This window comes from Vidua chalybeata, chromosome 4 (genome assembly GCF_026979565.1).
Source record: "Vidua chalybeata isolate OUT-0048 chromosome 4, bVidCha1 merged haplotype, whole genome shotgun sequence".
NCBI lineage: Eukaryota > Metazoa > Chordata > Aves > Passeriformes > Viduidae > Vidua > Vidua chalybeata.
Window position 1 is genome coordinate 5,893,382 of NC_071533.1, and position 24,437 is coordinate 5,917,818.

Sequence of the window (24,437 nt, forward strand, 5' to 3'; positions counted from 1 at the left end):
AAATCCCTGCAGAAATCCAGGCAAGCAATGTCCACCGCCCGCCCCTCTTGGACCGAGCAGTTCCTTTGCTGTAGAAGGTGATCGGCTCTGTCAAGCACAACTTGCCCTTGGTGAATCCATCCTGGCTTTTCCCAATCCCCTGCTTAATTTTTCCTGTGATAGCCTCAGGAGGATTTCTTCAGTAACTCCTCCAGGAACTGAAACATAACTTGGTGGCAAAAGCATTTGTAACTTGGGGAAATATGTCAGCTTAATAATGCCCACGCAACCACAAATCCGTGGGGCATCGGTGTGGTTGAAAACCTGACTCTGTCAAAGGCATTTGCCAAACTTGTAGATTGTTTAGTGAAATCTAGATTTTACTGCTGGCTGCTCACATGCTGTGTTAAGATGAGTTGGCAGCAGAGCAGGCTTTCCCCACACCCTGTTCAGTCATGTGTGTGTGCATTTCCATCTGCCCATGTTGTTACAGAGTGAGGTCTGTGCTTCAGCTGAGTAAACACCTCCTTCTGTGGTTTGCAGAACATTGTCTGATGGTCCCTCACCTGGTGTTAAAGCCATGGCCTAGAGCTCAGCTGCTTCATTTAATCATCAAAGCACCTGTGCTCCTGTTTCATATCAGTTGCTCTAAGTGGGCTGCTTCACTAGGCTTCACATAAAGCTCCTGTAGCCTGGATCCCTGCCAGAAGTCATTTTGCTCCCGCAGGAGTGTGACATGCTGCAAATGAATGTCACAAATTGAAGTGTAAACATTTTCTGTCCTATTTCTTCTTGTTGGAGACTTTACTTCTGCTTAGGTGATCTTGCACTTAATTAAGCAAGGCTTCTTTAACGTGTTTCCAGGCAGGATTAGCTTCTTCCAAAATCTTTGTAGAACACGGCTGCACAGCACACCCATGGGCCAGGCCAGACTTCATGACAATGATGTTGATGCCATCAGTTCTGCTCTTCTGTGAACCAAAGACAAATTTGGGGCGGACAGGATGGTGAGAAATAGCTGGTGGACATTGTGAGTGAACAGCATTGTAGGAGTGAGTTCACCCCTTTGCATGGACCAAAGTAAGGAGAATTTTTTTTTTTTAGACTTACTGTGATGAGCCAAAATGGTGCCAATTGTGTAGTGGCTGAAATTTAGCTGTGTCTGAGGACCCTGCGAGATAGAACTGCCCCTACAGTGACATAAGGAGCTTAATTGCTACAAGTTCCTTCCTCTTCTCTTTCCTCCTTTCTTCCTGAACATTGCTTTGAATTTTTATCCAGTGCTGCCTTTTAATCAATAGCTGTCTTTTTAATGTTTGTTTTTTCTCTTCTCCCCTTTTCATGAATGTTGACATTCATCTGAGGCCTATTTGGTTGTCTAAAGGGGGGACCCTAACAGCACATTTGTTCTTAAAGTTGAGCAAAACATCCTGGAGCCAGTAGTAGTAGCCTCCTCCTCTGTCATTCTCTTGGCCAAGCCTGAAGTTCTCTTTAGGAGCTGACCTGAAATGCAGCATCACTGCTGGGAGAAGGGAAAAAAATGGATCTCTTGGTTCTCCCTTTCTTAGCCACATATGATCCACATGTTTGGCTTGTATGTTTAGGAGCACTGTCAGTGACTGCTAGTTGGACATTCCAGGCTCTCTGCGTAGCATGACCCTGAAGATCTTGAGCCAGTGTCCCTCATCCAGTTGCAGTTGAGTTTCCTGTGAGGAATGCTGAAGAGCTCAGCAGAGATACTGGCTTTGGCAGCTGCTGGTCCTTTGAAAAACCTGCCATGAGAGCCAACATCACATGGCAGCTTCCACTGCCTTGCAGCTCTAGACAGGCGATTACTAAATCTGTTGTGCTGTGTCTTGATGGTTAAGGCAAAATTCTGCAAACATTCATTATGATCTACCGATGCGTGTGTGTGGCTCTAAGAGGTCTCTCTGAAACCAAAAGAAGTGTTTACAGGAGAATTCCCAGCATTTGGAACCTTTTCCTGAACTCAGTTCCTTGAACTATGTGTTTGATGCAGAGATTGTGCCTCAGCCTATCAGTATTGGGAATTGTGTGTGGAAAAAGCTGTCAACCTAGTACACATCAAAAATTCAAATGATTTGCTGCCTCAGGTAAGCAATCTGCTCTTTAGGTTCCACCTAACCCTCCTGTTGTGTACTATTTCACAGAACATAATAATAACTGAATAATGCTTTAGAATACTAGGGAAAATCTAGGGATTCACACAGCTCTGAAAATCTCTGTGGGAGTGTTGGGGGCGCACATTCTGTATTTTAATTTTGCAGTACAAAATTATTTTGGAGAGTTAATTTAAAATGGAGATTTCAGATGTAACACACACAAACCTAAATGCAGATTGTGTACCCACAGGCACACATCAAAGGAGGAAATAAATGTTTGGATAAAATTTTTTGTTCACTGTAGCAATTACTGGAATGAGTTGCTGCTTTGGAAACTGAAGATTTTCCATGTTTGCTTGCTTAACTTTCCCTTTTTCCCACTGTTGACTCCAAGAAAGCATTTTGGGTTGGCCTTTTTGACTGTTGAAGTAAAGCTTGGGTGGCATGTATTGTCTATAATGCTGCTCTTTTGTAAAAGAGAAATTGGAATATCTGCTTTTTCTCTTCTAGAGAAGCTGACCCTTCAGCTAAATTGAGCCTTCATAATGGAATTTACAAGCATGCAGAACAGTGGCAATAACTAGGAATTAATTTGTTGAAATCTTGGTTTCCCAGGTGCTGTGACAAATGTCGAGATGGTTTAAGTGAAATAATCCCCCCTCAATGCAAGAAGCATAATCACTGAGTGTAAGGAGGTTTAAATCTAACATGCTGTCTTTTACCAAAAAATCAATGCCTTTTCTAACTTGATTCTGTTGTGAAATTATCAGTGCTGGACACTGGGTCTCAGTGGGACCCTCATGCAGACATAGTGCTTAGGGTACAGTGCTTGCAGGAACAATTCTTTGGAAGTTTGGACAATGAGACTTTTACACGCATATAACTTGCAAAATTTATTATTCTGTCCCTGCCCAATCCTCCCAAGGATAATTTTTATGCAGTTTCCATTTGTTTCTCATTTAGATCTTAACAGCTGCCAGTGTGCTCTACACTTATACCACCTGATATCACTCTCCAAAGTACATCTAACTTCTTTTTTTTTTTTTTTTTGGCAATACATCTGCAAGGAATGAACCTTAACTTGTGAAAGTTCATAGGCGTTATGGAACACTTGAAGGCAATTCTGAGTGATAAGTGAGTAATGCCAAGTAAGATGATGGAAATTGCTCCTGTTGCCTGCCAAAAGCTAGTAGGGTGTAGCCTCTAGTACAGTCTGGTGCCTGCAAAAAGGTGGTTTCTTTTTAAAATCTGTTTTCTTCAATTTAGATATTGAAAGATGAAGGGTTGTTTTCCTCTTTTCTTGGAAAAGTTTGATTCCTAACATCTGTAGAACAATTACTTGCATAACAGACTGTACCCAAGTTAGTCCTCTTTCTTAAAGTCAACATATCCTTTTGGTTGTATTCTTCCCTACCCCTTCTTTCAGTGCTGTACTCGGCTGTTTCTTTCCTTTGCCCTGCAGCTCCTCTAACCTCACTGTAGCTAGACAGCGTGGGATAGACCCACGCTGTGAAGTGCAAGTGCTTTCCAGGATTTGCCCAGTGAGGATATGCTCCTGGCAGTCAGCTTTGGTTCTGGAAAGTGCTACGGTTAAGGAGGCGCAATAAAACAAGTCTACAGGGAACTGCTTTGCTGAATCAGGGTCAACAGAGAGTTTTGCTGCCTCAGCCTTCTTCAGACTTGTCATTTCTCAGAGCTCCATTTACCTTGTTGAACTGGTTCGTGTGTGTGCTTGCCTGGATGGGTTTCTGAGTTTTGCTCACTTTCCATCTCAGCTTTGGAGGCAGGAGTTTGAGGATGAGATTAACAAACTCCCCCAAATATGTGGAACTCTTGAAGCCCTGTGCATTATGGTTGTAGCCCTTGCTTTACAGCACCAACACACACATCTGTAGTGTGGCTGGCTCCTTGCCTACCGGTAGGGAAAGACACAACAAAATCCAGCCCTTGGCAGGTTTGTGTAGGATTTGGGATTGCCAGAACACAAGCATCTCTGCAGGTGTGCAGCCTCTGGCTCTCTGTAGAGGCAGCAGGGAGATGCAAGGCAGAAGGGCGCTGACAGCCAGAGGGGCTCAGGGGTCAGGGATTGTTCCACCGGGCTGGGGCAGCAGAGCCTTTATGGAGCACAGTCCTTGCCTCCTGACCCGGTGCAGAAGTGCCCTTTGCAAATGAAAGGCCGCCCACGGCTCCCTCGGGCCGGGAAACACAATATCCACTGGACCCTTTTCACCTCCAAATGTGAAGGACTCATCAGTGGCAATAAATGGCAGCGGTAAGATGGATTTCTTGTCAACAGAGCTGGGAGAGCACACGGTAATTAAAGGACAGCAGTGACTCTTGAAGAGTGAAGGTAAAGGGGTGTGTCTGTTTAAAAACCTGGTGCAGTGCAGTGCAATGAGGTGTTTTGAACAGCGTGGTAAGGGCATGAATTTGACCTATTTCTGTGTATAAACAAATAACGTGTTTTACTCTACAGCAAATGTAAGGAAAGCTTACTGACCATGTCTTTAATGATTTTACTATTGCTTGGTATGTGTTCCTTCTTCATTGGTATTCCATGCTTGATTAATTGTTTCACAATGCCACAAGCTTCTGGCATTTGTCCCACAAACTTAATGAATTATCATACCTTTATTAGGATAATGTCACGTTCTATTTTTTTCTGGCGTTAAGGGATGCTGCATTCCACTTCCTGAAGCAACACCTGGGTATGGCCAGCACTGTCAGTGGTGATCAAAGAGATAACTTATCTTCCTTCTACAGGCCCTGCTGTAGATGCTCTAGGTAATTTTTGTAGCAATGTATCAGTATCTGCACCTTATCTGGAAATTATGTTGCTTCATGCTTGAAACTTCTGGGTCTTTTTTTTTCTTTTCTTTTCTTTTTTTTTTTTTTTTTTTTTCCTGTTGAAATATCTGTCTGGTCAACATGTCCAGATACAGGTAGCTCTATAGGAAGGTGAGAGGGGACTTAAAAGAAACATAATGTACCCACAGCCTGTGCTTTACCACTGATGCCTGAGGTTGGTAGTCTGGCCTTTTCAGGAGCTCAGAATTAAGTAACAATGGCATCCAGGCTGCCTGCACACCTTTATTTGTTTTTTGGTTGGATTTGCATTTCTGTGAAGTGTTTAAATCACAAGCTTCATCACTGGAGAACTCTATTCTTATCCAGCACATAGGTAGATATGAATAGATATTCAAATATTATGAACAGCTTAAATACCATTTGGAATGACTATCACCTGTAGGAAAACTTTCCTTATAGGTTCCTCAGTGGTGCCTTTCTGAGCTTATGATGAGCTGAAGAGTACAAAGAGCTTATTTTATTGACTTGTTTTGTTTGCATTTTACTTAAGGGAGACATTTCCCTTCATTTCTACTATATCTTACAAAAACAATGTAAAAAAAGAGGATACTTGCACCCCTGATCAGTGAATAGAACCAGGTGAGAAAAGCTGATTTTGGAAATAAACATGAGGGAGGAGTCAACAGGTGACAGGACATATTCTGACAGAAAGCTTTCTTTGGAGAAATGCTGATTTGTCAGATGTACAAGTGCTTTTGAAGGGGTCAGGTAGAAAACTGCTAGAAACTTTGGGTGAAAGCAAACAATTTTTTTTTTTCCTGGAGAAAGCTCAGCTGTTGTGGAAAATCTAGAGAATTTTTTTTCTGTTATATTTTGTTCTGCCTGAAAGAGCTGATATGAATTTTATTTAATCTTCGAGGAGATAGCTCAGACTCAAGATTCCCATAAAGGTTATCTGGAATAGGAAAACAATCAAGTACAAACCCTCCTCCTGGTATCAGCCAAGTGCTTCAACACCAGCTGTGCTTTAAAGCAGAAAAGTAGGAGGAACATAATGTTGTTGCAGTGTCGGTGGAAACCTTAGCCACACACAGCTGTGGAGGAAAGTTAAAGGGATCTTGGAAGAATGTTTTTTGCCTGCTGAATGCTTGGTTAATTCTTAGTTAAGAGCAGTTGCAGGAGTAGTTTGTTTCTATAATTGTGCCAAGAAACACCCAGAGCAAAGGACAGGTATTGCTGCTTTCCGAGTACATCAGCAAACCGCGGCCAGGACCAGAGCCCAGCACAAGTTGCATAACCAGCTTCATCTTTCCCAAAGGCTCATAGCCTGCAATTCCAGCTCTGGCTTTAGCAGCGCGCTCAGCACTTCCTTTGCCGCATCTGTGCGGACACCTGGGATGCGCGTCTGCAGCAGTGCTCGTTGCGGAGGTTTTGAAGCGCCCGAAATTTTGAAAAATTCGTGCCGTTTTATTCTGTCTTTCTAAAAAAAAAAAAAAAAAAGAGAATAATTTAAAAAAAAAAAAAAAAACAACACAAAGCCAAAAAAACCTAAAGAAACCCCAAACCAAACAGCAGATAACCGAAGCAGACGCCGCAGGAGCACCCGCGGGGCCGCGGCGGAGGGCAGGGCCCGGCTGCCGGAGCAGCCCCGCTCCGCTCCGCTCGGCCCGTGCCCTTTCGCCCCGCTCGCCGCAGGCAGCGCCTCAGGAGAGGTGCGGGCCGGGCACGGCCCTCCCGCCGCCCGCCCGGGCAGAGGCCGGGCCGTACCACGAGCGCTCGGCCGGGCAGGGGGAGGCGGGCGCGGGGCGGGCGCGGGGCCCGCTCCGCCGCAGGTCCCGCCGCCCCGGGCACCGCGGGGACACCGAGCGAGGCCGCGGCCCGGGCGGACGGCGGCACCCGGCCCCGCCTGCGGCAGGCCGGAGCGGGGCCGTCCCCCGGGGCCGGGCGGGCACCCCTCCCTGGCGGCGGCCGGGGGAGGGCCGGGCGCCCGGATGTCGATCAAAATGAGCGAGCCCCAGCCCTGCGCCGGCCGCCCGGGCGGGGGGAGCCGCGGCGCGGCGGCACCGGGAGGCGGCCGGCGCATGGGACGGCGGGCTTTGGCAGCGGGGTAGAGCCTGGACAGCTGCGGACGGAGCTCATGGATAGAGGACGTTTGGCAGGATAACCCCGCGATGGCTGCCCAGTCGAGGTACGGCACTAAATAACTTTGGTCGCGCCCGGTGCATCTCGCTTGGAGCTGGGTTTGTGGTGCCCTGTCTCCGGCTCAGGCTCAGTCGGCTGTGGGGTTTTACCCCGAGCCGCCGGTAGGTTTTCTCCTTGTGTTTTGCTCATCGCTGTGCCTGCTCCCTCTTCCCGGCGTAAACTTTCTTCCAGCAGGAAAAAACAAAGTCTTAATTTCTCCCCGTCAAATCTCTCCCAGTCCAACAAGATAAAAGCTCCTTGAAACTGATTTCCTTCTCCCCCGTGGACTTGTCCGTTTAAAAGCTCTTTGAAATTGATTCTCTTCTCCCCTCCAGAGTTGTCTCGCGTTTGCGTGTTTCTGTTCTGTGAGCAGGTCTCTGTCACTGCTTACAGCACGGGTTTAAAAGGTGGGGAATGGCTCTGCTCGCCCGGGTCGCAGAGCTGGCTGTGCGCAGGGGGAAGCAGGTTGTGTCTGCTGGATAGCTGCGAGGATAGAAAATGGTTACAACGGAGAAGAGTAAGGAAACGAGTTACTTAGTTGCTGTCAGTGAGCAAAATTCAAGCGAAAGCACCGATCTTGGGTAAATACTTTTCAGCTGTGGTTTTGAAGAAGCAGCATTTTGCCTGCTCTCGGGGGAGTTGGGGAGTGTCCTGCCTAAAGTAAATTTCACACTCAGCATGGGGGAGGCAGCTTTTCTTAAGCAGTAGTACTTGATGGAGCAGTGCTATTTAAGGTACCCGTTAAATGCCTTTTAGCGTTTACGATGCCTTAATGGCCATTTCAGAAATGCCAAAGAGAGAAATTCCATTTTGCTCTCTAGTCCCGCACCAAACAGCCACCCTGCTCCCCTTTAGTGTAGGCAGGAAAAAAAAAAAAATTTAAAATGGTGGCGTATCCTACACATAAGTTTGGCACTCACGGTGCATGTTCACAGTGTTGCTTTCCTGCAGGTTTGAAGCCAAGAGCTGGCTTTAAATTACAAACTGGAGAAGGACAGAGCCCTGCGGTTTGGGGAAAAAGCAGGGGAAGATTGATTGCTTGGTTAACAGCTGAGCTCTTCTCCAGCTTCCATGGCCTACTCTCCCAATACTGGGAGTATTTTGCACAAAGAGTTCTTAACAAAAAGGTAAAGATTGAGTTTCTAGCATCTTTTTTTTTTTTTTTTTTTTCGTTTGTATCATCCCTTTGCATGATTTACCGGCCTGCATTATCAGCGTTGCTGTAACAGGACCGCATGCTGGATGCAGCATAAATCCTAGGGATGCTGGCTGGCCCTGGAGCTTGGCTTGGCTCCAAGGCCAGGGACACGCCTGATGTCTCAGAGGTCGCACAAGCGTTCTGCTGGGTGGCAGGAGGCTACGTGGGAGCTGGGTCCCAGCAGTAGCCCCCAGCTTCAGCCAGCTGAAAGAAAGGGCAGAGTGGCTCTGGGGCCAGTGAGCCACATCCCTGACCCGTAAGGTGACCGGTGCAGAGAATCGAGTGTTACACGCTGAGTCGCTCAGACTGAAGGGAGAAAAATGGTCCAAGGCCTGGGGCCATGGGGCTGAATTCTGCAGGGCAGGTGGAAGGACCGTGCCCCACACCTGCCATTTGACTCAGACATGGGGACAAGACGTGCACCTGCCATTCTGTGCCCTCCTTCCTTCTCCATCCCGTGCGCTGGCTTTTGCTTTTGGATGCTTTTTGCTTTGGATGCTGTGAGGCGGTCAAGCTGTAAAGCTGTGTCAGAGCATTTCAGCACAGCGAGTACAGAGGTGACTCTGTACGCCTGAAGATCAGTGTTAAGATCTCTGATTATTGCTTGTTTTAAGGCATTTAAAGAGAGTAGGAGTGCATAAGAGCAGCAGAAATGAGTCTGTAGGAGAGAGGTTGCATTTGCCAGAAAGCTTGTTTCTGTTTCAGTGGCATAGATCTGCAGGGGTATCTTTTAAAAAGGGGTACCATTTTTTTTTTAAATGTGCTTTGTGGGTGTGTAGAAGCTTTTATTCAGTAGTAAAGTATTAATTAATATTAATAATAAATAATTAGAACTCTACTGCATGGGACAGAGAAGCCACATGTCTCCAGAATTCATTTTGCCAAAACATGTTGGAAGGTTTACTCTGCAAGGTAGCTGACAAAAGAAATGGGTGAGCTTTCTGTGTTTATTTTTGCTTTGCAAAAAATACAGGCAATTTTTGCAAGCTCAGTAAATTACTGATGAGGTGGTGTGATACCGAGCTCAGTAGTGGTATCACTCTGTACAAGGCCTTCAGGCACCCCTCCATCTGCTCACGTTTTCTATTTCTCACATGCTGTATGCTTTAGCTAGTGAAAATGATGTGACATAGGGGAGGATGCTTGTTTGGAAACAAGAAAATCCAGCATCCTTTCTTCAGCTTCAGTACTGTGATCCTCAGCAGCTCCCCTGGCATTTGGGCTTCACAGTTTTGAAGGGTGGAAGGGTAGGGAAAACAAGTTTATGAAGCCTACCTGTTGCTGCTCCTTAGCATTTTAAAAACTGTAGTGGTGATAACTGAGGAACTGATGTGCTAATGGATGCCACAGCATTCTTTAAAATCGTGATCTTAAGAAGTGCTTGCAGGGCGAGTTGGGCATGGTTTGCTTTCAGCTGTTTGAGAATGATCAGCTTCTCCCATTAGCTGCTGCAAGTGGAGAAACCATCCTCCAGTTCGTGTTTCTTTGTGTATAATGTGGGGTTGTGGGGGTTTTTTAAGTTGCTCGCTGAGCCGTAGGTTTGCAGCTGTAGATTTCTATGTGCTTGCTTCTGGAGTGCACAGATGATCTGATGCCTGTGGTGTTCCCAGGCAACAGGGCTTGTGTCAGGTTTTTATGGTATATTCAGGAACTTGTGAACAGAAGCAGAACTGATCTGAATAAGGACAAATTTAGTTTCTTGTCGACTGTGTTGTGATGTTCATCATGTGCCATTCAGCTGCTCTGGGAATACGGCAGGACCTTTGGGAGGAGTGTGGAACAGACTGACAGAGCCCATCTCATTTCTGCTTCTTTCTTGATTAAAATATCTGCTGTGCTACAGCAATTGCAAGTTGAGGATCTTTAGATGATTATCTGCCTTTTTTTTTTTTTTAAGGTGCAGGCTGCTTTTCTCAGGCTGCTTGAGGTCATTTTAAATTGTCTGTAGATGCTGTCAGTTACACTTATTTACCGTAGGAGGATAAACAAAATACTTTGTTGTTTTGGATGCTAAGAATTTTGGGTTGTCGTATATATAACTTGCTTTTCAGTGTGGTTGTGGTTAGCATCGTTTCTGGTGTGCAGAACTAATGCATTTTCCAAATCTTTGTACATAGGTGAACACAGTACATAGAGCAACATGAAACCTGAGTTTTGTACTGTTATCCCTGCTGGGCTCATACTGCTCTTTCTCCTGAGTCAGCCCTGCAGGGAAGGATAATGATGGACAGCAGCCTGGGAAACCCTCTTTTTCCACCCCCTAAAGCCAAGTTGTACCAGCTAAACCCAGAAGAATCTTGAGAGGAGACTGTACTACCCGTTCTGGTAGAAAAAAGGTGATGCTTTGCAGAAATAAAATGTAGCTTTATCTATATTTAAAACAGAGTAAATTCTGAAGGGAGTATGCTGAGGCTTTTCCCTGAGGAGAAGCTACGTTGAATGATGCAGCTTTAGTTCATTCTGCGTCATTTCACAGCTTTCCAGGCCAGGTGTAAAGACACTTTTCATAACTTGTTTGTTTCAAGGGTCCTGTCGATACAGGCAAATGCCAGTATTGGTGATGCTGGGTTCCGGTCACCTGATGAAGGTCAAGAAGGGCTGAAACAATATCTTGTTGGAGTTTACTTGTCTATTGAAAGCTAAAACATCCCATGAGACCCTGTTGGTTTTGCTTGCTACTAGCACTGCCTAGAAAGTCAAAGTTGTTTTGTCCAGACCAGATGTGTGGATGATCTATGGCACGTTTTGTGGGCTGCTGGGGATTTTCAGTTTGCAGTTGCTTATTGCCTCGACCTTCTGAGCATGGAGTTGCTCTGCTGCAGACCTGCAGCTGAAATGCTCGCACACAGAAGACAGAGATGCTCACACCTAAGTGGATTTTTCAGGTTGGTTTGGTTTTTTTAGCAGTGGGTATTCCAATTTGCAATAGGCCATTGAAAACTTTGAAGTACATTTGTCATGGCATACTTGAGCTGGTATACAAGGGAATGTTTCCTTAGGTCATGTAATTTTCCTGCGTCTGAGTCTGTGTTACAAAGAGAGGCCTCTTCTCACAGCTTTTTATGAGAAAATAATTTGCTAGTACAACTGCAAGATGCAGCATGAAGAGCAGGAAACAAGATTTTAATGAGGTGCATAAATTCTCCTCAGCACTTTTCTTCTGAGAGGAGCCATAATGAACGATGCATGAAGCTTTTAAATGCCTTTAAAATATAATACAAAAGGTGTCTCCTTAAAGTTATGTGGGAATGCTACAATGACATTATTTTCCATGAGATAGAGGGCGGTGAAGTGAGGAAGAGTTCTCCACAGAGTGCAGGGTGTCATCCTAGGGCCTGGGTTTGGTGCTAGGTGGTTGGGAATACAGAGGCTGGTTTGCTTACCTGACATGACAAAAGAGTTACTGTGTAGAGCTGCACGAGCCTCAAAAAATAGAGAAAGTACTTTTTCTGTTCAGTCTTGAGCACAGCCTGGAGAATTTTTTTTCTCTGTGGTATGTTACAGTGGAAAATGTACTGGCTATTTTATGTTTTGCAATTTTGACTACTGCAGTTCATCTGTGTCCATGATAAAAAAAGAGAAGAGTGTGGGACTGGCTGGGGCTATTATCACTCCCAAATGAGGTGTTACCATAGTAGATTAAGACAGAGCTGCCTCTCCAGCAGAATGCTTTTGTGGGGAACAGACAAGAGCTGCTGCACGTGCTAGGAGAAGATTTTCCGGAGTTGCCTATTCATAGACAATTCAGGAAAGAGAAGTTGAATTCTAGGATCAGTACGGAGTCAAGCAGCTGTGGAAAGTGGTGGGAGGTAGAATTCTTGTAGCCCATCTTCCCTCTCAGCTGTGGTGGCTGCTGTGTGCAGAGCCAGCCCCCAGCTCAGCTCTTTTGCTGCTGAGGTGCAGAAGTTGTTGATCACCTTATTGAACTGCATGGCTTTTTTAAAAGTGCATTTCTTTTGCTGCCTTTTTCTTGTATAGGAAGGGGGAGGTGGCAAATGGGGAGAAAGAGCAGGTGTGTGGGCACAAAACTGCATTTTAGAAGTTGCTCTGTACCTGTTAATGCTTCAGAATTGTCAAACTGAGGTATCTAGGCTCACTTGATTAGGCAACCTTCGTCACAAATGTTTCAGGAAGATGTTTGTCTTCTGGATTTGTTTAGGCTAAGACATTGTTTGTAGACTTGTCATTTTCAGTTGTTCTGAGTGTTTATTGTACTAGCAACCTGAAGTTTTCCTTTACTGTTGTTTTTGCAATGTTGCCATCAGGTTAAGAAAAAATAATGTCCCTGCTGTAATTTTTAGAGAAAGTTCAACAAGCAAATTGTTAATGGTTAACCTCAGAGACAGCAGTAAAACTCATTTTCAGAACTGCGAGAACTGTGGTTTTCATTTTTGTACTTGCAAATAAAAAAAAAAAAGGAGTAACAAAAACCAACCACAAAAGCTCATCAAAGAATAACAAACAACAAAAACACTTCTATCACCAGTTCAACCAGAACATGAGTAAGAAGTATTTCAAAAAGAAACAAAAGAGGAAACTCTCAAGCATATGGTAGTATTTTTATTCCATACGTCTTTGCTTCTTAGAATGCCATATAGTGTATAAGCTGTAAGCAGCATGTGATGTATTCAGCAGGGTATGATCAGCTCCTTCATGGCACGGCGTTTAGCAGGTGGTGTGTGCATGTGAGGTGTGTGAGAAGCTCCAGTGCACGTGTCTCCTCCCTGAGCTGAGCTCTGGTCACTGCATTTTGAAATACAGGTGTCTGCTTGCATCTGAAATGGAAAGGAATTATTAAAATGTGGAGCAATAAAGACATATTTACATCTCTGGAGAATTGGAGACGTGATAAGAAATTGCTTTTGGGTTTTTTTGTTCTTCTGCAGTTTGCAAGGTTTTGCTTAAAAAGATATTACTGGCATAATTATCTTTTCAAGCACAGCTCAGAAAGTCTCCCTCGCAACTGGTATGCAGCTATTTCTCAATACTCCTCTCCCTCCCATAGGCTATTTTGGAAAAATCATCCTAATCTGAAGGCAGGGAATATACTGGCAGTTTAGAAGTGCTTTGGTGACATGCTTCTCTTTTCCCTGTCCCCACAGCCCTCGGCAGAACAAGCTGTTCTAGGAAAAGTTGTTTTCCTGATGTCAGTAAACCTGTGGCTCTGCTGAGAACAGGCTGTCAGTCTAGAGACCTATTTCTTCATAGCTTTACCAAAATAACATGTGCTAGCAGAAAGAGAGCCTGGTCTGTCCCTCTGTGCTGCAGAGCAGGGAGCTTTGCTTGGATTTTTAGAAGACTCCCTTAGAATTGCCACTACCTGGAAGCTGCCATGTCTGTCTGCCACTGCAGGCCTTTTTTACTGTGAGAAGTGCTGGCACAGCTAAAAGGCAACAAATGCACTGCAGAAGTGAGATAACTGTGTTGGCCCAAGTGTGAGCTCTGTGATACTGGTGAAGAAGACTGCTTTTTCTGGCACATGGCTTCTGGGAGGATGGCTATGGGATGGTGGGTGCAAGCTCTGTTGGCCAAAGAGCTCTTTTGGACCACTGTGTCTCCCTTCTTTGCTGAGACCCTGCAGCTCCCTTGCAGTAGAGTGGTCAGCTTTATCCAGCAGTTAACTTTTAATTGGTCATTGGTTTGATTTTTGGGTTTCTGATTTAACACATGATATTCTGTAACTTTCATTCTGGAAGCAAGATGAACAAGTGCCTTAATATTTAAAGGGAATGTGATCACTTTGCTGAGGTTTTGGAACACTGTAGGTGATCTTTATCTGTTTGCAAACCCCTATCCATTTTACATGGACTAACAGCAAACTAATAATAGGCTCTCTTTGCTTAGCTGGGTTTGTGGCCCTCTGTAGAGGGAATGCCTGGTTCTGTGTAATGCACTACAGGGGTAAAAAAACTATTAGTTCTAGAGCATAAGAAAATTCTCTGTAACCACCCATACTGGGGAGAGAGAAAAATAGGTAAAATCATGTGCTGTTCTTTGAGAAGGTCTAATCTGCTTTTAGAAACACTGTAATAATGAGATCTGTTGTTCAGAGACCTGGGGTACTTCTACCATTGCAGAAGTTGACTTGTACAATGAGGAATTGAGAACAATAGACCTAAATAACTTCCTAAATTGGCTGGGAAAATTCAGTAACTCCGTGTTTTACATATGAAAAAAGGCTTGGTCATTTAATGAATTAAGTGGCACAAAGCCTTGCCTTGCAGCTCTCTATTTATTTGTAATAAAAATGAAGAGTTTAGCCAAGGATGGAAGAAGAAAAAACATTAGCAGCTTCAGTCTAGAAATTCCCTCTGAAGATGCCTTTAACTATTTGCTGTTGTTCCCTCTTCCTTCCAAACCAGTTCCAAACTCTTAGTGGGCAGGTGGGATGACTTCAGCCTTGGTTTTGGTTCCAAGTGAGTCAGCCCCAAAGTGGAGTTTCTGTACCTACCTGAGCATGTCACTGAGGAGTATTGCTGTTGTTTGGTGCCCTGGTGCACTGACAGTGCAGCTCTGCACAAGTAGGACTACGGTGGAGTAAAACAGATGGATGAAATTGCCAGTCTGCAGAAATCGATAACATTAAAACTTGGCTCCCAAGCTGGTTCTTCCATTGCTTAAACATGTGAATCAGTCTGGTTCTTAATGATTTGGAAAGGGTGTTTTCTTTCCAAGTCAGTTAAGTAAACTGGATGAGCTGACCGACAGTAAATAGGTTTCTCTCATTACATCTCATCCCTTTTTCCTGCATGTTTGGAGGGACAGACAGAATGTATGTGCAGGGAACCCATTGCTGTTTCTTCCTCTTGCAATATAGACAGCTGATGTAGTGTAGCACTGTGTTTCACAGCTAGAACCTCCTGTCTGTAATTCTTGAATAAATGAAAGCAGTTCGTAATTATTGCACAATCTGGTAATTGCAACCAAAACCTTCTTGGGATCTGGTTTGGCAACTGTATTGGTGTGTGTTGATGTTGTTTTGCTATTTGAACCACTTGTGAGAGAATTTGTTGTGAAAACTGGGAAACTGTGCGTACTAAACAAACTCCACCAAAACACCCAAAATCAAAGAAAACTATAACCATACACACACACACACACAACCTCCCATCCTGTAGTGCTTATAAAGCCAGATGCAGTCTGGGTTAATTTTTAAATCTAATGAACATTTAGTTGACATTCTGTCCTTTAGGCTGAATAATGGCCAAATACAGTGGTTTCAGTTCTTAGCTAGAACTGACTTTGGTATCTGTGCTGTATTTAGTTATAAAGAAACATGTATGGAGCTCACGGTGTCTCGGCCAAGGGTCCTGTGTTCAGTACTGTTTCCACTCAGCTCCCTTAACAGTGCTTATTCCTGTAACTTTCTGATTTGGCCATAATTTGTGCTAGCCAAAATAGGAGGAAAGGTCCTATTTTCAACTCCAGCAGGAGGAAACATGGGAATCATGTTTGAAAATATTCCCTCTGTCCCCATGAAAAAGTCTGATGAAAATGCCATATAAAAGAATGTGTCCCAACCCCATCTTCTGGGTAATTTTGTCTTCACTTCCCTGTTCCTTTGTTCATCGATTAAATATCAAGTTAATGGTTTCCTTATGTAAAAATTGCTTCCTTGAAAAATGGGCCATCTCCTCCCTCGCAGCCTAATGATGGAAAAGTACAGATGATATTGATATAAGCTGTGTTTACTTTAATGTAACAACTTGAAAGGCTGTTTGTGTTCGGTAATCTGCCGAGTGAATAATGGTTTGGTTTTACTTGTTCAATATTTCTTTCTTTCACCTAGAGAGGGGGAGGTTTGAACAACCAGTAGCAGTTGCTGAGGTTAATAAGATACATTTAAAAGGTCTTTAATTAAGCCATGCAGTTTTCTTAGAAGGCCCTTGAACTATTCTTTCACCCCTTCCTCTTCTGTTTCACGTGGGTGAGTGCAAATAAGATGGGAGTGCAAGGGAGGTGCAGGCGCTGACTAGATACAGATCTAGGATCCTGCTTACACACAGCAGAGTCTCAATGGAAAGTAGGAAACCAGAGGAGGATTGAAATGGTTTCTGTGAGTTCAGCTGGCCAAGGGTGTGCTGAAAGCTGAGGCAGTGGTGAGAATTGACATGCCAGGGTGAAGGCACAAGGTGTTGTTACAGCTGCTGCTCCAAATTTTATTGGTTCCTCTGGGTTTTTCTATGCTGTCCTCATGTGGGGCCAAATCGTAGCCTTCAGCTTGTACACTGGGTTCCAGATGGTCTACCCTTTCCATATCTTTTGAGAAACTTCAAGTGTGTATTGTAAGGCAATATTGTACTTTAGTGGAAAGAGGAATTTATGCCAGTATCTAATTTTCTGGCTTCCTTTGGCTTTTAAGTTTTCAAGTCCACTTCAAAAGGGTGTTCCTGGTAAAGAGCTCTGCTTGAGCTTGTGCTCAAAAAGAATTCTTGACCTGGAGCTTTTACACAGAGAATGGATTTTGCATGTGTATAAGCAAGTGCTCAAAATGGATTCCTGATTCACAGCTTGAAACTGAGGAGTGACAGAAAAAGAGATGTAGAAAAGGGAGGGATATTAACCTTACAATTTCCTGTGTTCTTTCTCTGTTGTATGCATTACTACAAACACCACATTTCTAAGCAGGGCTGTTAAGTGAAAAAAATGGGGAGTTAAGGCACAATTTGCTAGTTGGGAAGGATTCTAAGAGCTGTTCTGAGGATTAATGGAAGTTTCAAGAAGAATAGAAAAATGCATAAATAGTGAGACTCTTTCCTTACTTTCTTTTTTCAAGTGGCTTCCAGAAATACTTACGGTAAGTTTTGCTTGGCAGATTTTTCCTCTTTTGCAACCCGTGTTTAGTCACTGTGGTAACCAAGAAATTGGGCAAGATGGCAAAGTTACTGAATGTGTTAAAAAGTATGTGTGGAGAATGTTATCCTATGGTTCCAAATTACTATGATCAATTTGCATTTTCTTGAAAATACCTAGCTTTCTGCAGATGGCTTGGCTGGATGTTACTTGGGTTATGTGAGGTGTTAGCTGCTGTTGTGGGTGTTATTCATTCTGTTTGTGGATGTTTTATTAATGAATTTTGGGGCCAGTGAGAGAGTGCAGAGAGATGAAGCAATCCTGAGTCAGTGCATCCCTGTGATGATGCAGGAAGCTGGCTGCTTGGACACAGGTTGTTCAAGGGGCTTTCTGTGCTTGGCACTCAGTGTAGCTCTGGGCAGACAGTCAGGGGGTGAGGAAAAGTCCAGCAGCCTGCATGTAAGAATGTAAAACCTTCTCCAGGAGCTCCGTGCAGTGGTTCCTGTAGGGCATCTGCTCTGTCCCTCGGGGAGCAGAGCACAAACCTCCTGCCTCATCCTGAGGGCAGGGAGTGACTGTTGTTGGGAACGTGCGTGGGAGGGCAGGGATGAAGAACCCCGGGGAGAGGCAGTGCTGATTCATTCTCCTTCCAAGTCTGTTGCCACCATAGTGTTGAGGACAGGAACTCATTGGCTGTTGCCATGAAAATACTCGTAAGGGCAGAGGCTTGGAAGGGAGTTATCAGAGAAGGTGATGTATTCCCTGGAAGGTGCCCTGAGTCACCACTGAGTGGACAGAATGCTGGATGCACCTGGTGAAACTCCTCGCTTGTATTTCTGCAGCACTTTGGTGTGATTTTCCAGCCTTGGTCACAAGCCTGGTGTGAAATCACCACAGTCATTGCCTGGGCAGATGTGACTTCCTTTGGCTGTCAGGTTTCGCTCCAGGAAGAGGTGCTCAGTTTCGGTGGAAGTAGAACTTCCTTGACATTTTTTGCTCTGTTCTTAGAGCAGAGAAGATGATCACAAGAAATGATGCTGTGTTTACAGAGGAATGCACCACTCACAGGTGTCTGGCCAGGGACTCTTCCCCAGTTCCACCCCATCTCTTGGCAGCAGTCGCTCCCTGGACTGCTTATGCCACGTTGGCCCATCTGCAGTTGTGCTGCCTGTCCTGTCCCTGGTTTTGGGATTTTGCCTAAGAGGAGGGTCTCTGTGGACCCATGAGCACTTCCTGCCCATCCTGGGCTGCTTCACCGGGCTCTGCCTGACAGGCATCAGCTGATGAGGCTCCTGCTGTTGCATGAAGCTGTTTGCTCAATTGTTTAACAAAGTGCTTTTAATGGAAACATAAAACCGGATAGAAATACAAAGCCTAATGGAATAATCTCTTAATTGCAGTGCTGTAAATGACTATTCAGCACATGATTACTGTACTTCCAGGGGGAACAGTGAGGAGGAAAGAATATTGAATGAAAGACACTAAACACTTCAGCTGCTAAGAATGATGATTTATTGCCAATCTGAGCATTGGGCTAAGCAAGGCAAATAAACTGACAATAGTAAGTGCTTTTGGAGTTAGAAGTTGCCTCATTCAGGGTATTCACTGCGTGCAGCATGTAAATTCTACCAGGATAAAAGCACAAAGAGTGATTAGTTAATAGTGGCGAGATACCCATGCATGCAATGTCCTTAGGCAACCCAGAAAAAGTATTAATCAGCACATTGCCCAATTATTGGCAGATAACTCCTGGTATGTAGTAGTTTGCTATTTCAGCTAGAAAACACATTGTCCCTCTGCCTCCCTGCAAAAATCATGGGGTTTGCTGTGTTACATGGCTCACAAAAAATACCTTGCGTTTTTAAGCAGCCAAGGAGATGTGCTCAGAGGCACATTGACATCATTTTTTGGGAATTGCTTCAAGCCTTTCAAGATACATCAGTCCTTAGAGAAACTATGTCCATCCTTCAGATATCTCACCCAGGTTAGGCAGCAGCAGGTGAAACAGCTATTAGCTGGGTCTTGAGCTGGCTGTTGATTTGGTGTACAGCTGTGTGCCCTCCAGAACAGGGCATGGTTAGCAGGGAGCATGTTCACCAGGAGCACTCAGGTGCTGCTCAGGGAGGCGAGCTATGTGCTTTGGAATCGGCCTTGCCGGTTCCCAGCAGCACTCCCCTTTCCCAAGATGTAGTTCCTGGATTCCCGGTGCTACCTTAGGCAAGGATGCCTGACTTCAGCTGCCTGCGGAAGCCCCTGTGCTGCTCAAACCTTTCTTGGCACGTCTGGGACATGCCCGGTGCCTGCTGGGCTGTGCCAGGCGTGCACAGATGCAGAGCCAGCACCAGGCTTGCAGCAGGCATCTCGGAGGTTTCCAGTGTTTGCAGTGGCCTCGGCACTGCCAAAGCCGTGCTGCTGTCCCGTGGGAACGGGAGCTGGCTGTTGCTTTTGGTGTGAGCCAGAGGGTGATGTTCCCACTGCCTGCACGCAAGTGTGGCTAATGACGGTGGAGCTGAGCACTTGCTGGTTTCTCAGCCTGCTTCCAGTACCAAGGGAAAATAGGTGCTTTTTAAATAGAGGTGCAGATGATGTGGTGAAAATGTGGCTTGTGTTTGTTTTGGTTTGGTTTTCTTTAAAATTGTTGTTGTTTTGGTGTTTTGGTTTTTAGTTGGAAAAACAGAAATATGTTGAATAATTGTGTACAGAATTGAAGTGGGAAAGTATTTATATCCAGTTTATTATTATTCTTTAAAGGGATAGCTTTTTGTAGTTGCTAAAAGTAACAGTTTATGTAAACATTCTTAAAAAGCAGGAAAAAAGAAAGATAAGATACTTCAGAGTGTATTTTGGAGGGGTATATGCTTTGCAGTGTGCATTAGGCATGCATCAGTACCTGCCTAATGCACCCTGTCATGGATTATTGCTCTTGCTTAGATTGAAGACTTGCCAAGTTCTTTCAGAATGACAATGAGATGCTTTGTTCAGGCTGATGATTCGATTGCAGTTTGAAACTCCAGCACAGAGAGGTAGTCGGCTACAGAACATGTGCATCTTTTAATAAAATGGAAAACCAGATACAAACCATAGGAAAGTTAGCAGGCCCTTCTTTGTGTAGATGAAAAAAAATTAGAAAATACCTCTGGAATAATTAGAATCTGGCAGAGAATGCAGGAAAGGTTTTTAAATAGGCTTTTCAGCATATAAACAGATCTTTTCAACAAACATTGCTAATCTCGTTATGCCTCTACGTAGTCCTTGCTATGCAGATAAGACTTGTCCAACCTGTTACTTGGTACATGCTGTTATGTAAGTGAAAAACTCAAAAGGATAGGAAACCTTTCTTTTATGCATGGTGTGTTTGCTGCTAATTCATATCAAAGTATGAAAGAATTAATCTCTTTCATATTTTTTTAACTTTTTAACTTTTCTTAATCTCAATTTAGTTACAGTACTATCCTGTTCTTAGCATGTTAGATTTGATTTGCTCAGTTGTTTGGGAAGGATTTACAGTAAGAATGTTTCACAAGAAATGTTATAAAGTTGCTCTTATGTTTAATAGGTTGCTGGGAATTAAAGATTCAGGAGGCAGAGTTGCACATATCCATATTTCTGAGACAGTTTCAAATGCTCATATTTGCAGGTTTTGCTTTTGATATGCCTCACAGCAAATTAAACCACTGATAGCATTTGATGTGGAGTTAATTCTTTGAACAACTTCAGGTTTGCAGTCAGGAAAGGAGCAGATTCTCAGGCTGATGTTACATTTTACACGCTGGGCTTTGAGCTGCATTGAGCTGTCAGCTCCAGGAGCCTGTGTTGGCCCTCAGCCCGGATGGTCACAGAGGGAAGAAAGGAGGATCCTTCGGCCTGTGCAGGAAATCTGAGGTGAAAAGCTCTTGGGCTCTGCAGAGGTCTCACTGCCAGCCCTTTCAAGCTGTCTGACAGCATTTACAACAAGCTGGACAAAGTCAGGTCTTTAAGAAATGGGGGTTTGGGGATGGCTGAAGGGAACCAAGCTAAGCTGAGCTGCGTGTGAAGTGAGAATGTGGCAATATGTGTATGTTGTGGCACCTGTGGAGCACATGGCAGAGTGACTGATGGAATAGGAGCTGCTTGTCAGAGCATGGACAAGGTCAGCTGATAGCAGGCTCCTGGGGAAAAATCAGTGACATATTCATTTGGCCAGATGTGCAGGGATGGTAGCTGTGTGAGGAGAAGTGTTCTATGAGAAGGGATTTAAAATGCACACCCATGAAGCAGCTGCTCACTAAACATTTCAGATTTTCTTCTACAAACTGTGTATCTTGTTGAAATTATTTTTTTTTTACTGTGGTGGAGAATAGTAATGTTGGATTTTTTTTAGTGGCATATAGGAAATTCTATAAAATCAATGAACAAAAGGCATGTCCACTTTAATAATTTTAATGTAGTCCTAAAATAGAAAATTGACTGCATTTGAATTCCTGCAAAATTATTTCACATGAAAATTAAACATTCGTTTTCTGAAACTTAACAGCTGATATCACCTGGATTGTTATTTTTCTTTTTTAACATTGCTGTAACTTGCTTTTTATCTTAAGGCCTTTTAACTGAGAGTTCTTTCAAAGGCTTATAATTTTTATGAGGATGCTGGAGAAACTGTAACTGGATTGGAGAGGACCATTGGGCTTTGCTTGACTGAGTACTTCTGTGCTACATGAGGAATATAATACTTGGATATCGGGTGGGAAGAAACAGTAGGTCTAAGCAAGCATGGCTTAATTTCCTATAACCACCAAGGTAGAAATGTGTGTAAACTGACATGTTGCAATTGCGTGAAAAAATGAATTGAAATAGGTTTGGGAAATTAATATTAAAGGTAAAAATGCTTTTTCTTGATCCCTAAATAATTTGATTCCTTTTCAGAGAGTACTAGTTCACAATAGCCTTTTTACCTAATCTCTCATAGTTTGCCAGTAAAGGACATTGTTTCAGAGCATACTTTAAAGAAATAGAAGCCTGATTTCATTTTTAGATTCTGCTTTTTATGCATTACTACTGCAAACACACAGTTCTCTTGCTGCCTTTAAACCTATTGATTTTACTGAACAACAAGAACAGCAAAAAAGGTATTTCAAGGCAAAAGTAAATGAGCAGGTAGGATAGGTTTTATGTAAGGTAGAATGTAGGTTGTACCCTATGCATTTTCCCAGGCAAGCCTACAACAGTTCATCCCAGGTGCTGGATTTCTGCCATTGAGATGATGAATTCAGAGGCAGATGGGTACAGTGAGAGATTTCATGCACCACTTCACTGAAGAAAGTCTTCAGACTGCTCGGGCAGCAGCTGATAACCACTGCTGACTATTCAAGTATGCCTTGTCGGTGTTAGGGACACTGATATTTTGGTAATGGTGGGTGAATTAATAAAATATCACCATCCTGCCTCTGTGTTTCCGCTGGGGAACACCTTGTCCCCTTGCTGGGCAGTTGTGCACATATGTACATGCTCTGAAAGGATTGCTGCTCACCACGTGGTAGTTACCCTGCTCCTGTCCTCATGCAGTTGATTTAAAGAGCCCTGCCAGAAAGATTTGGCTTAGAGATAACAGCTGAAGCCAGGCACTGGAGTGCAGAGTGCTGGAGGATCTGGCCAGGCTTAACAAAACTTAAGATTTGGCGCTCTTCCACTGATTTTGCTCCAGTCACATAATTTTCCTGAGCTGGGGTTTGTAAGACAATGAGTTAAATTTGTTTACGCGTCTCAGGCTGACTTAAACAATCAGGAGAAATGCATGATTTTTTTTATTGTAAGTGACATGTAGATAATCAAGAGGAAGAAACACTGTGGGAGGGAGTAATGCTGCAGGGCAATCCATTCCCAAGTAGGGAGAGGTGTTCCAGGTGCTGTTAATCCTGGTGGAGAGCAGAACGTGTCAGGCTGAGCCTCATGGGTCTACTCACCTTAATTTTTCTTGCTGCCTCCCTACTGCCTGAACACTGACTTAATCCAAATGGCCGCGTGTGAGCTCAAGTCTACATGCTCAGTTCACGGCAGTTGCTAAGTGCTTTACCTCTGTTTTCATAAAGAGGAAAAACCCAGCTCGCAGCAAGATCCAGGGGCTGCAGAGGCAGGGAAGGTGCCACTGGAACAGTTGCTGCAACAGCGGCTGGGGCACAGGGCTGGTGACCCTGCTGTGCCAGCATCCCTGTGCTTGCCCTGTGGCAAGTCGGGAATAATGCCAGGTTGCGTTTTGTGGATGAGAGACTCCGTGACTGCAGCTGACTTTTAAATCCATGAAAATGGGAAAAGGTCACTTCTGAGAAAATCGTGGGTGAGTCAAAGTCCCCTCTCGGTTGGAGCAGGATCTGCTCAGCAGGGAATGTCGATTCTCCATGGAAGCGGATTCTCAGACAAAGCCAGGATGTAGCACGCTGTCACAGGGATCTGGGTGTACCAGCTGAGCCTGACCAGACTGGCCCTGGGTCTGAGCTCTCTGTGCGAGGAGGCACCTGGGGCTGTGTGAAAATGTTTGCTCAGCTGTGCAACAGAGTAATGTAGATGAGTTAGAGGCAAATTGAAGCTTCCCATTTTGATACAGAGAGTGATATTTAGAATAACTTATTTTTCACTGTGTTATAGGTAAAAATTGACCCAGCCGAATTAAAAAAGAAAAAAAAAATATTATAAAGATCAAATTCTATCTGAGCCAGCCACAGAGAAAAGGACAGTGCCGAGCCCAGGATGAGTGCTGGGTGAGACACAGGTTCAACCACTCTAGCAGAGGGTCTCCTATGCTTCACATCATCCGTTCTGCGCGAGCAGTTTTTGTACAGTTTATTTTGCTTGAGGCCGGGATTTCGGTGATCAGCCTTTTCTTTCCATTCAAAGTCCCACATATTCATAAAGTCTCTTTTCTCTGCGCCGGGTTGAACAATCTGAGGTCCGGGAAGCGATGTACATCGATGATGGAGTGACGGGAACCTGGCATTAAGATGCATCCCCTGGAGATTCCAGCGATTCCAATCTTGGCTAGTTACCGGGACGATCATCGCTTGTGCGTTCCTAGATTATCTCAAGAAACAGCCCATCTCCGAGCGAACCACTTGTATTAACTTGTAAATGAAGCCTTGTCCGCAATGGTTTCGACATACGTGAGACAGCCCCACCCCTTGCCCTGGCTCGCTTGCTTTGTGTCTATACATAATCATATAAAAAACTCCTACCCACATGTCACTTTCTAGGCGCGAATTATGCCCATCACACATAACAACTGTCACCTCTGCAACTGTCTTATCTGTATCCTGACAAAGGTAACTTTTTGATCCTTGCTGATGAAGTGAGAAGAGACATGGATGGGCTCCTCATGCTGCTCACAT

At 44.3% G+C, this 24,437-nt stretch overlaps 1 protein-coding gene across 3 annotated transcripts in view; it reads left to right on the forward strand.

Moving 5' to 3' along the window:
- Nucleotides 1–6,943: 6,943 nt before the first annotated feature.
- The window catches only part of AFF1 (ALF transcription elongation factor 1), a 67,575-nt gene continuing 50,081 nt past the window's right edge, over nt 6,944–24,437 (forward strand). For all 3 annotated transcript variants that reach the window (XM_053940129.1, XM_053940130.1, XM_053940131.1), the window contains exon 1: nt 6,944–7,098. In XM_053940129.1, coding sequence (XP_053796104.1) covers nt 7,082–7,098 — 17 coding nt within the window. In that variant the 5' untranslated portion in view covers nt 6,944–7,081. The remainder of the gene's footprint in view (nt 7,099–24,437) is intronic.